Source organism: Polypterus senegalus, chromosome 18 (assembly GCF_016835505.1).
Source record: "Polypterus senegalus isolate Bchr_013 chromosome 18, ASM1683550v1, whole genome shotgun sequence".
Classification (NCBI taxonomy): domain Eukaryota; kingdom Metazoa; phylum Chordata; class Cladistia; order Polypteriformes; family Polypteridae; genus Polypterus; species Polypterus senegalus.
The window spans coordinates 42,041,151-42,054,293 of record NC_053171.1 but is presented as its reverse complement, the minus strand read 5'-3'; the positions used below and the strand labels follow the sequence as shown (position 1 = coordinate 42,054,293).

The window sequence follows — 13,143 nt, the reverse complement described above, 5'->3', positions numbered from 1 at the left end:
CATAAAATTAAGTACTCATTAATTGCTATACTTCTCTGGAGATGTTTTTGTATTTTTAATTGTTTGGCAAATTAGAAGATTTATTTGCATAGGAAATATTTTTTCGAATATATTCACAATAGATGGACTTAAATAACAGCTTAAAAAACACAGCAATAAAGTAAAGATACGCAGGATGTTTTGTATTAATTTTCATTCTGTCAATTCTGTCCTCTTATTGGTGCATAAAAATGTACATACATGATTGTGTTATGCAAATATCCATCTCACATGTATGGCTCCAATTCTCAGCAAATAGGTCTTGCATTAGAAAAAAAAATCTATAATTATTGGAAATTTTAATATGCAAAATGACTTTTGTGGTTTAAACAATTTAAGGAAACTCATGAACTATGGAAATATTTTAATTTAAATTTGAATATCAACTTTCCAAAATTAATGTTATGGTAGATGCAAAGTGTATTTCTCTGTTATCCTGACATTATACATTTACTGTATTTCTATAGCACGTTTTCACACAAAGAATGTAGCGCAAAGTGCTTTATGGGATGTTAAAGAGACACAAGAAAAGGAAAAAAATTAAAACGTGAGCATCATCAGTAGGCTTTGCGCCCTAAAAACCAAGTTACCCAAACTATTCTAAAACATTTCAGTAATTAGTTACCTCTCTGATGCTGATCTTTCTGATCATAAAGTAGGTCATTATGATAGCAATTAATGAGAAAAATCCAGAATTCATTACAGAATTATGATATTTGGGGGTTCCTCTAGAGCAGGGGTACTTAAACTGAGGTCTAGGTGTCCACGTATAGGTTTGGGGGGTCTGTGATAGTCAGATAAATATTATAGATAATATTCACTATACAGCCGAGTATTGTTGATTTAGAGTAGATGTCGTAGTAGTAGTAATAGTAGTAGTAGATAATCTATTTTTATTTGCATAAGAAGACTGTATTTTGTAATTATAATGAGTGGCCATTACTTTTTTAATAAAAAAAGTATTTTTTTAGATTGTTTACTTTAAAATTTAATAATACTTTGTGTATGTCATGTAAGTATGAGACAATCAAATCTCGATAAATAAAGTACATTATATTCATTGCATTCAACGTTGTGTTTATGCGAATGTTTCTGGGGAAGGGGGCCCATAGCTTTCATCAAATTCTTAAAGAGGTTCGTGATTTAAAAAGGTTAAGAATCACTGCTCTAGAGTGTTTCTTTCTTTTGCTCAAAAACTAATCAGCACATCGTTATCTCTTTGTTATCTCATCGTTATCTCACGACAGGCTTAAGTTTGGAATTTGGTATTTTTCTGTCTAGCCATATTATCTCTAGACTATCCTCAAGAAACTGTGACACAGACATACAGACAGACGCACACAAGATATCAATGTTTTCAGTATCAGGGGACCCTAAAACTACGAGATCCGTCAAAAACCAGAGGTCGAAATTTTTGATGAATCTAAAGGTTTCACTCCTCCGCCATAGATGATAGGTTATAGTGGAGGAGGGCACAAAGCAAAAAAAATAAAATTAGATAAGAATAGTAATGAATAAATAGCATACAAAAATAAATAATGCACACTTATATAAGATAGGTATATAATGAAAAGAATTAGAGTCCTTAAGTGTAGGATTGGTTTTTAAGTCCCTAAATGCCTAAAAGAGTCTGACCATTTGGCCAGGGAGAAAAGAAAAAATAAATCTATACTAATAAAAGGCAAAGCCCTCACTGACTCAGTCACTCACTCACTCACTGACTCATCACTAATTCTCCAACTTCCCGTGTAGGTAGAAGGCTGAAATTTGGCAGGCTTATTCCTTATAGCTTACTTACAAAAGTTAAGCAGGTTTCATTTCAAAATTCTATATGTAACGGTCATAACGGTCGATAACGGTCGACAACATCCTTCATGTTGAACTTTCTTATTTACGGCCCCATCTTCACAAAATTTTGTAGGCGGCTTCCCTGCGCTAACCGAAACCGATGTACGTACTTATTCCGATGGTATGACGCCACTGTCGGCCGCCATATTGAATTTTCCAACGTCACTAATTCTCCAACTTCCCATGTAGGAGGAAGGCTGACATTTGGCATGCTCATTCCTTACAGCTTACTTACAAAAGTTAAGCAGGTTTCATTTTGAAATTCTACGCATAACGGTCATAACGGTCAGCAATGTCCGCCATGTTGAACTTTCTTATTTATGGCCCCATCTTCACGAAATTTGGTAGCCGGCTTCCCTGCGCTAACCAAAACCAATGTACATACTTATTTCGGTGGTATGATGCCACTGTTGGTCGCCATATTGAACTTTCCAACAGTCTTTGTTACTTATGGGCCCGTCTTCAAGAAATGTGGTTCGCGGGTTCCCAACACTAACTGAATCCTACTTCTGTACATATATACGTCCATAGCCTGCAGCTCGGTCACTGTGTGAGGCAGCGTTGGGTCCCCCATCCCAACGCCTCCCACGTTGTTGGCTGCCTGCCTATATAAGGCCGTCCATCACTCCGGTCTCTACATTCCCTTCCTTGCTTCGCCACGGGGTTCAGGTCTCCCTGCTGATAACTACAGCTTTTTTATTTAATCCACGGTTTCTCCGCTGTTTTATTGTTCGTTTATTGTGATTATAGTTATTGAGTAGGTATTTTAGACTTACTTTACATTGTTCAAATACCCATTTCCTTTATTGTTCCAACCGTACCCCCATTAACATGTCTATTGAGGTGATCACCATCGATCAAAGAACTGTCACTTACCGAGTGCTTTCCATGCCTGGAGATGGCAACTACCTTTTCCATTCTCTGTGTTACATATTGCACGACCATATCAGGCTCACTCTTGATATCTGGAGGAACATTGTGTCTTATGTATTGAATGACTGGGACAGGTTCAAGGTGTGGACTGATGACGGTACAGGAGATAATTATACTACACAGGAGCACTATAAGAGTGAAATGCTTAAGCCCTTCACCTATGGTTCTGCATGTGAGTTGATGGCTGCCGCTGAATTGTTAGGTTGTCGTTTTCAAGTGTACCGAAATGACCAAATATTTTATACCTTTCGACAACCGCCAATGCCTCTTAAACATCTTAGATTCACAGGTGACGATTTCAGTAGTGGACACTTTGATGTTTATGAATGTTTAAACTCTCAAAAGCTGGATGTGAAGTTATCGATGAAACCGGTTGTATGCTTACAACACTTGACAGATGCCGAATGACTCTTCAACACAAGTCCTACAAATACTGTCGTAATTGAAACAAACCATGAAACTCAAACCGATTATGACAGCAGCAATCCAAGCTGTGAGATTTGAAACAAGATTACTGTTCACATGGCCAACTGTACGTTGCATGCTTAAGAGTAAGCTCAGCGCACAATACAACCAGAGGGCCGAACTCACAATGTGGTATACAAAGAGATCCTTAACAAATAATTATTGGTATATTTTCCCTCAGTTTAAAAAAGTTTAATTTTCTTCTTAATAAAAATTTTAAGGCAGTACTTCGCCGCTGCGAAGCGCGGGTATTTTGCTAGTAAATAATATAATTGGACATACTACCTACTGCCTAAATGTTCTTAAGTAATTCTTTTTTAAGGCTTCATTTTAGAGGATTTCACACAGCGGGTCTCTTGGCAGGTTGGAGTATCCATTTTCATTCAAACATCACAGGCGGCTGCACAGGACTTTGATCATGTGGTGGAGATGCAGAATGCCACCACAGAAGTACTGCTAAAGAAAACAGAGAAAAGTAATCATTGAAAATTCTTTATAGAGTATGATAATTCTGTGCATCCAGTTTGTTAAGAGTAGAACTAAAATGTAGCTACAAAAAGCCAAATTAAATAAGTGGAGTTTAGGGTTTTTTTTAAATATCCACAGTGTTAGCCTAGCATATATTTCTATGTTAAGTATTCCAGAGGACTGTCCTCGAGGACTGTTTGCAAATTGAATTTTGCATCTTGAACTTACTTGTTATAAAGAGCCTCATGCTTAAATTTACGAAGTACTGAGGTGAACTAGTTATAGTAAGTAACAGCAGTGCAGAATGGTAGCAGTGTGTTGATTAGCAGATGCAAGAATTTACTGTACTGTGTACTTTTAACAATAATGACCCTACAGATCTATAAGCAAATTTTGAATTTGATTTGAATAATTAGATAAGATTAGATTAACTTTATTAATCACTTGGGAAATTCAAAGATAATAATAAGACTAGCATTGTATCATTCAATGACTTTTAACTCATTCAATGTAATGTATTCTATAAGCCACCTAAATTTAATTTAAAAAATGTTAGAGAGATTTGATGTAAAGCTGGTTATTTAATTTCTTGACTGATACATCTCTGCTTTTTAATGATAATTTCCAGCTGACTCAGCTTTTTTTTGTCATCATCTCTCATATATTTGCAGTACATTGCTTCTGACAAGAGCATTTTAGTCTTGTTCTGGGTGTCATCTTACATCAGCCTACAAAAATATGTATTCTGGGAATCACGCATCCACATACTGCATTTATGTGTACATTTTATACAGATCGATTTAAGTGATGGCTATTATTTGTTAATGTATACCATTAATTTGGTTTACTTCTGTGCACATACACTCACATCATTGACTGTTTTGAGAATGAGCAGTAGAGAGAGACATACAGTAAATGTAAATCACCATTTTCTCCTCCTACTACTCAAATTCTTTTTTACAGATAGACCAATATTGGGAATGTGTTGTGTATTTATCTATCATTCAGTGACAGACGCCTGAGTGTTTGTTGGTGAGGAAAGTAGTTAAGGTTTCCTGTGCTTAAGTTTAAATTGTATTTGCCAGGCTGCAGTGAGTTCAGTGTCCAGATTGGATTTTCAGCCAACTTTTGCAGGTTTAGGTGATGAGTTTCTCTCACGTTACATCACTTGAAAGTGAATTGCATTAAACCAACCAAGCAGAAAGTCTCTGAGAACCTGTTAAAATACAGTGGCTCATGTCAAGATGCATTGAGTGTGATTGTCCAAACAAAGCAACTCCCTGGAAACTGTCAAAACTTGTAATTCAAGGCTGGAGCTAACCCGCCACAGAATTTGATTAAACAAGGAGTTTCTGTTTCATTTTTGTCAAGTTCATATTTACTACCAGGCGAATCCTGGTGAGTCTGAAATTGTAAAACTGGATTTAAATCTTATTTCTAGGTAATGCTGCCATCTGACTTTAACCTTTGGATGAGGCGCCACATGAGAGGTTCAGCCTCAAGCTAAAAGAAGTGGAAGTTTAGGGTGTTGTGTGAAGATGGGTGGAAAATTGTCTCAGACACAGAAAGCAGAGGGTTATGGTGTGAGGGACCCTATCAGAACTGGCTGACAGGGGTCAGTGCTAGGACCACTGCTGTTTTTAATATATTTATAAATAATCTGGATCAGTATATAAATGATAAGATGATTACGTTTCTAGATGATACCAAGATAGGTGGGTTGGCAGATAATCTTGAATCCATTGAATCTTAACAGAGGGTCTTGGACAGCATACAGGCTTGGGCAGATTTGTGGCAGATGAAAATCAATGTCAGTAAATGTAAAGTATTACATGTAGGAAGTAAAACTGTTTGGTTTGAATACACAATGGGATATCTTAAAATTGAAAATACACCTTATGAGAAGGATTTAGGAGTCGTAGTGGACTCTACGCTATCAACTGCCAGACAGTGTTCAGAAGCCATTAAGAAGGCTAACAGAATGTGAGGTTATATAGCACCCTGATGTGTGGAGTACAAGTCCAAGGAGGTTCTGTTCAACCTTTATAACACACTGGTGAGGCCTCATCTGGAGTACTGTGTGCAGTTTTGGTCTCCAGGCTACAAAAAGGACATAGCAGCACTACAGAAAGTCCAGAGAAGAGCAACTAGGCTGAGTCCAGGGCTACAGGGGATGAATTAAGATTAAAAGAGCCGAGCCTTTTCAGTTTAAGCAAAAGAACATTAAGAGGTGACATGATTGAAGTGTTAAAAATTATTAAGGGAATTAGTACAGTGGATCAAGACTGTCATTTTAAAATGAGTTCATCAAGCACATGTGGACACAGTTAGAAACTTGTTAAAGGTAAATTTTGCACAAACATTAGGAAGTTTTTCTTCACACAGAGAAAGAACCACAGACACTTGGAATAAGCAACCAAGTAGCATGGTAGACAGTAGGAATTTAGGGACTTTCAAAACTCGACTTGATTTTTTATTTTGGAAGAATTAAGTGGATAGGACTGGCGAGCTTTGTTGGGCTGAAAGGTCTGTTCTCATCGAGATTGTTCTTATAAAAAAAGGAAAAATTATATTGTACTGCTTTAGAAGGACCGGAGGCATTGGTGACTAGCTTAACCACTTTAAAGTGTTTTAATTCCAGGTTTGTATCTGTTAATGGATAGCACAAGACCCTCCCTGTGTTCATGGAAGTTTTCTCTTGTGTCTCCGTGCCTTCTGATTGACTCAGGGCTGGGTGCTTGTTAGTATATTGTAATATCCTGGTATGAAAATAATTGTGCCTTTGTATGCATTGTAGTGTACTGCTTTGTCCAACCTTGACTCCTTCACTGCCCAGTGATTCCAGGTGAAGCTCAGCAGATACAGAGAAGAATGATTATGTTTTTATTACAGATGTAGACCTTTCTGAGCTTTTTTGTATATAACATTTTAAGGGCTATTAGAGACTGAATTTATGTAATTGTTCCTCTGTGTCTTTTGCACATAACACACTGAATATTATTAGAGCTGTATGCTACCATATCTCTGTAGAAATCTCTTACACATTGTAAGACTCTCACATTACAGTATTGCTGTCTCCCATTAATATGTGTAATATGTCACTAATAAAGTGATCAGTGTGTATATGGTATCTCCATGACTGTGTTGAATATGAATATGATGAAATATTTGCTTTGGGTCAAACAGTGGATTAGAGGCTGGAATTGAAATTGTTCAAATCTTCATTGACAATGGCACACAACCCAGCAAGCCTGAGCCAACTACATCCAGCCAGTGATGCAGGAAAGAATTGAACTTAGGACCCTGGAGTTGTGTTGCAACAGTGCTGGCTACAGTTCCACTGTGATAGGAAAACTGATGCCCTGATGCAGTTGAGTTAGTCTTGTTGGATTATTGTGTGAATCGAGTTTGGTTCTTATCTTCTGCTGCTCGGGTAAGCTCACTCTACATGTGAGCCTGAGTAGACAGAGACAGACTGAAAATGTGGATGGATAAATATTATTTATTTGTGGACAACCCAGTGATAAACATGAATGGTTGCTAAGGTTAGGATCAATTTCATCAGTTTGACTAATGTTCTATTTTTGAAGTCATTTGCTGTACTGGGAAGTAATTACATCTTATAATTTGCTATAATGAGTGTTTTTCAGATAAAATGTTTTTGTGTAGATCTGTGTAAATTACACTTGATTTATTGTTTTTGGGGGGGTGTGTATTTGCACTTGTCATATAATGTTACTGTGTGTTTGTTCATAATAAATCAACCAGATGATCATTCAGCTGTTGTGTGCTGCCTTATTGTAAAAATCTAGCCAAGTAGAACATTGCTGAAATTCTGAGAGAACTAGCAGCACATTCCGCAGAGTAAATACTCCCAAGCGAAATATTACAGTCCATCAGCCCATTTTATTGATCAAAGCTTTTCAAATTCTGTTTCATCTTACACAAAGACAAGGTCATCAATATGAAGCACCTGCCTCACATCTGGCATCTTCACATCTTCGGTCTGAGACTGTGACGACAAGAGCACTGCAGGTCCTGAAAATGAGAAGTATTGACATATCACGCTTTCCTTTTTAATTTAGTTTCAAACAATTTTCAGACATTTGGGAGGAAACAAATTAGAAATGATGAATAAATTAAAACTTTTTTTGTGGAGTGTGGGTTAGACAAGCAATCACAGATGTCTTGTTGAAAATTTCTTGGGTAGTGGTGATAGTGAATACAGTCAGTCAATCAGTTAGTCATTATCCAATGCTATATCCTAACACAGGGTCACGGGGGTCTGCTGGAGCCAATCCCAGCCAACACAGGGCACAAGGCTGGAACAAATCCTGGGCAGGGCACCAGCCCAACACAGGGCACACACCCCACACACACTAGGGACAATTTAGGCTCGCCAATGCACCTAAGGACTATGGGAGGAAACCCACGCAGACACAGGGAGAACATGCAAACTCCACGGAGGGAGGACCCTGGAAGCGAACCCAGGTCTCCTAACTCAGTGGCAGCAGTGCTACCACTGTGCCACTGTACTGCCTAGTGAATAAAATGAGAAGAATTCATAATTAATTGCAGAATTACGGTATTTGAGGGTTCCTCTAGAGTGCCTCTTTCTCTTGCACAATTTGACTCAAAAACTAATCAGCACGTCACCATCTCATCATAAGCTTAAGTTTTGAGTTTGGTATTTTTCTGTCCAGCCATTTTAGCTCTAGACCATCCTCAAGAAACTGTGACACACAAACAGAAACACACCTATCATCGAGATAACAATGTTTTCAGTATCTGAGAACCCTAAAATGTCAAGATCTGTCGAAAACCGGAGATTAAAATTTTTGATGAATCTAAAGCTTTCATTCTTCCTTCATAGACGGTAGGTTATGGTGAGGGAAGGCACAAAACAAAAATTTATTTCATTAGTGGGACTCATGGTGGAAAAATACTGAGCTGAAAAGATAAGTCACAATACCCTTAAAATACGTCTTCAGCTCCTCCTGGGTAATTGTAGGTTCTCTCAAGCCAACTGAGAGAGAGAGAGACAGAATCCCTCCAGTGTGTTTTTGGGCCTGTCCTAGTGCCTTCTCCAAGTGAACTGTGCTTGGTAGGCCGCCTGTGGGTGCAGAGAGTTATGTTTCCTAACTACATGTCCAACATACCTTAGCTGGCTCCTCAGGATCTGGAGAAACAGATGTTAAACTCCAGGGTTTATAGGTTAGGCCTTCCTCCTATATTCCTGGGCTATTTATCTCTAACCCTGAAGGTGAGGGTAGAAAATGTAATATCCGCCATATGTACTTACAAATCTCATTTTATCATTTACTACTAATCAGCATGACCTGGTACAGCTTTCTAAAAAATGCTTCCCATGCATCAATTCTTTCATCAGGCTCATTATCATGGGCAGGATGGCCTCAATTTATCAGAGGGCCCATTTATGTGTACACCCACACTAAATCAGTTTGGAATCACCCAAATAGAATATCTTTAGGGTTGTGAAAGGAAAATCTAAACAGTCATTTTAAAAAATGGCACCTAGAATGTATATATACTAGGCTGACCCGCCTTTTAAGGCGACCGACTTTTAAGTTGACCACTTTTTAAGGCAATTCAATATACAGATCAATTTGATATTTTATACAAACTCATTAATTTGGTTATATTGCATTTGAGCGGTATTACATTAATACTCGTAGTTTCTGTTATTTTTGTGATGAAATTTAAACTTTTTTTCTATATTGAGGTCGCCCTTTTGAACCCCCCTGATATTTACTACGCGGTGAGACATTTGTACTCCATCAACATTATTTCCAGAGACATAATTTTGTCTATTTTTCCTGTGCATCACGCACAAAAGCAAGGGAACGATGGGAGCACCAGAACTCTGCTCACATCATGTCGCTTTATACCGCAAGCTGCAAATAGTAAGTCTGTGATAAGCGGAATACCGCTACGCATTCCACTCACGGGACGGAAGGACAATCTTGACCGCTTTTATATAGTAAGAAAGAAGAAGAAAATATTGCACAGTCTGGAGTAGAAAATCATCTTTTACCTGGAAAAATGAAACTACAAATCCCATCATGCATTGCACAATGGACTGGGTGTGTGTGAAACTCCGCGCCTGCATAGCACTCACGGGACGGAAGGACACCCGACCGCTTTTATATAGAAGGATTTGACACCCTAATTGCAGAGAAGATACAACAAAACATACTAAACATCTCTTTTAGCTGAGTAGGCTAGGTAATTTATTGGATGACATGACGACTTACCAATTGTAGCATCAAAACCTACGACTTTGCATTGGTGGCTTCAAAGAAAACAGATTCTAGAATTAGGAAAAGGTTACATGGCATACATGGAAGGGGCACTATATTTACCAACCAACCAACTAGAAATGCCGCTAAAAGAGGGAAGGGACATGGCCTGGTGAAAGAACTGCTCTGCACAGAGGAAATCTATATTTCCAGATTCAAACAAAAAAATCTGTGGTGTTTTTTGCCTTTTTTCTTAGAATTGATTAAGATTTTGTGATGGGGAATACTGTAAAGATAGCTTAGACATTTGAGTCAGATTTTTTAAATTTGCAATTATGTCACAAATGTATCTTAATGAGATTTTGGGTTGAGATTCTGCAATCAGGACTAAGATGGTAAAATCTGCTAAGGGCAAGACATTATTAAGTAGTGCCATCATGGCTCATTCATTCATCAGCTGATAGCAAGAGAAATGCAAGTGGTTTTTGAGCTTCAAGTTCTTTCTTAATTGGTTAAAAAAATAAAATTAAGCAAGATGAATATTTAGAGAATAAACCTAATTATCTAATCTAGTCCATCAAGTCTATCTCACATTTCTTGCTAACTGTGCCTGCTAACTGTATCTTTAAATGATGATCTTTGTATATCGTTATGAAATACTTGTAATTATATAGAATTTAGTAATTTAAAGAAAAATAGGCACTATATATATATATATATTTTTTTTTTTTTACTTTGTTGGCAGTGTGATGTCTTTATGACCTTCAGCGTGCTTGCTTGAATCAATGGAAGACTTCTATTCCTCTGACGCTCCAGCTGCAAAGACGCATTTGGGCAGTCTGAATTTCCTAAGTGCTCTGACGCCTGACAATGACACTGTTGAGCAGTGTTACAGGGCCAGGTCCCGCAGCACGGTCCTTCAAGGCCTTCCCTTTGGTGGTGTCCCTACCGTGTTGGCACTCAACTTTATCCTGTGGCTGGTAAGTGAACCCAATGAAATAATTTGAATCTACAAATAGGTTTGTGTGATCACATTGTGGGACTGCCTGGTGGGTCAAAGATTCCGAGTCAGATGTGATCAGCATTTAATTGGCAAAGTTTGTGATAAGACACAATTAAAATGTATGGATCACAGACTGCAATGAACTGTGAGGTCAGCAAATACCTTCCCTTAATTTTGAGGATCTTGATGGCCACACACCTAAGCTTTCAAGATCTGAGATGTTTCTTGTTACATCCACCAACACTTTTTCGAATCTCAGTGTACAGCGTAGACTTTTAAGACCCTGGCAAGTATCCAAATGAGTTACTGTGATGGCCTGGGTGGCCCCAGCCTTGGCATTACCTGTTTCCCCAGACATTGACAGTCATATACCAAAATGGAGCAGTGTAATGAAGACACAAACAACATAAATGTCGCAAAAGTGCATTTTGTGTTTTATTCTCAATCAGTCAATCCAGACTGCATGCAAAAATTGCATTGGAGGTCTTCAATAAATAAATGAGACTTGATCAAAACAGTGTCTAGGTGGCAATTATAATCCATAAGGAAATAATGGCAGGGGCAGAGTGGTGACTCTGAGGCTAAGGATCTGTGCTGGTAACCAGAAGGTTGCTGGTTCGAATCCCCGTCACTGCCAAAAGAGATCCTACTCTGCTGGGCCCTTGAGCAAGACCCTTAACCTGTAATTGCTCCAGGGGCACTGTACAATGGCTGACCCTGCGCTGTGACCCCAAGAGGTATGTGAAAACTAACAAATTCCTAATTCAAGAAATTATATAAGGGAAAATAAAGAACATAAATAAATAAATAGGTTAGAATCAAGAATAAACCACAAACAAATTTGGCTATTTTTTCCTTTTCTGTTCTCCAAGTCACAGTGCATCTCTCCCTATCTCAAACCCATCTCCTCACCTTTACCATGTTGGCCTGCTCAGCAGGTGAAGTTGCCGGCATCTTCAGCTCTTGTCCCCACCACCATCTCTTTGCTTACGTGGGAGCCATTAGGTCCCACCACCATCCATTGACATATGTGGAGCATCTGCCAGAGCAATCAGAGCCACTCCTGCTCCTCTACAATGCTCAGCAGGAGCAACCTCATCCCTGAATGTGCTGTTCTCTTTGCTCCACATGGAGCTTCCTGACCCCCATGCTTCCTTTCCTACACTTGCTAAGTCAAAACCAGGCATTCCTTCACTCCCTCTCTCCTTTGAATATCCTTTTCCTCCACCCATTCAAACTTTTCAACATACATGATCTTTCTCCTTTCTTTTTTGCTCTCCCTTCATTTCATTCTCAGTCCCTTTTTAAAACTCAAGTGAGTGCAGGTGCACCAAATGACCTGAAGAGTCTCCATGAGGGACAGCTGTGCCAAATGCCTTGAAGCATGTTACACACAATTAGCTCATTCATCAAATTATTCGTGGCTATAAGGCTTTCCTCCCACACACCTACTCTCATGGGACAGATGCTGCCTCACTGTTTTACTAAAAACCCTGCACTGCCACACACCCCTGACATACTTTATTACAGGTACTTGAAGTGCAGCAGTCTTGGAAAGTCAAGCATACTTTACATTTACATTACATTTACTTATTTGGCTGACACCTTTATGCCAGACGACTTACAACATTTTTATGATACAATTGGTTGCATTTATTTTGGTTTTCCAACTCTCATGTCAAGTGACTTGCTCCTGGTCACATAGTGTCAGTAGCAGGATTTGAACCCACGACCTCAGGGTTTGAAGTCCAATGCTTCCTGAAGAGAATAAGTTATCCGAATCACATCATTGTGGAGAAGACTGCCAAGTGCACATGTCATACAGGCTAATGTGGCATGCTGCCCATATCTGAACTCTGTAAACTTGTCACCAGATGATCTGGACACAGTGTCATTTGTAGATGAAAGAATGAATAAATGGGAATGTGCCTCCAGAATGCGAAATATTTCAAAGATGGAAGACATTTTTGTGTTGAAATATGTACTGTAGCTCAGGCAGTGTATGTTCTAGTTCGTTGGTTGGGTGATATTGATGAAGTATGCTTTAGCTTCTAGGATGTTGCTGGGGCGGTCACAGAATTATTATTTGTGAAGGTAATACCAGAACAGAGGTAGGACCCTGGCAAA

General features: G+C 38.6%; 1 protein-coding gene across 4 annotated transcripts in view; it reads left to right on the top strand.

The window, feature by feature from the left end:
• tmem63c (transmembrane protein 63C) overlaps window positions 1-13,143 on the top strand; it is a 192,761-nt gene that overhangs the window by 121,303 nt on the left and 58,315 nt on the right. For all 4 annotated transcript variants that reach the window (XM_039740989.1, XM_039740991.1, XM_039740988.1 and 1 more), the window contains one exon: window positions 10,759-10,993. In XM_039740989.1, coding sequence (XP_039596923.1) covers window positions 10,799-10,993 — 195 coding nt within the window. In that variant the 5' untranslated portion in view covers window positions 10,759-10,798. The remainder of the gene's footprint in view (window positions 1-10,758; window positions 10,994-13,143) is intronic.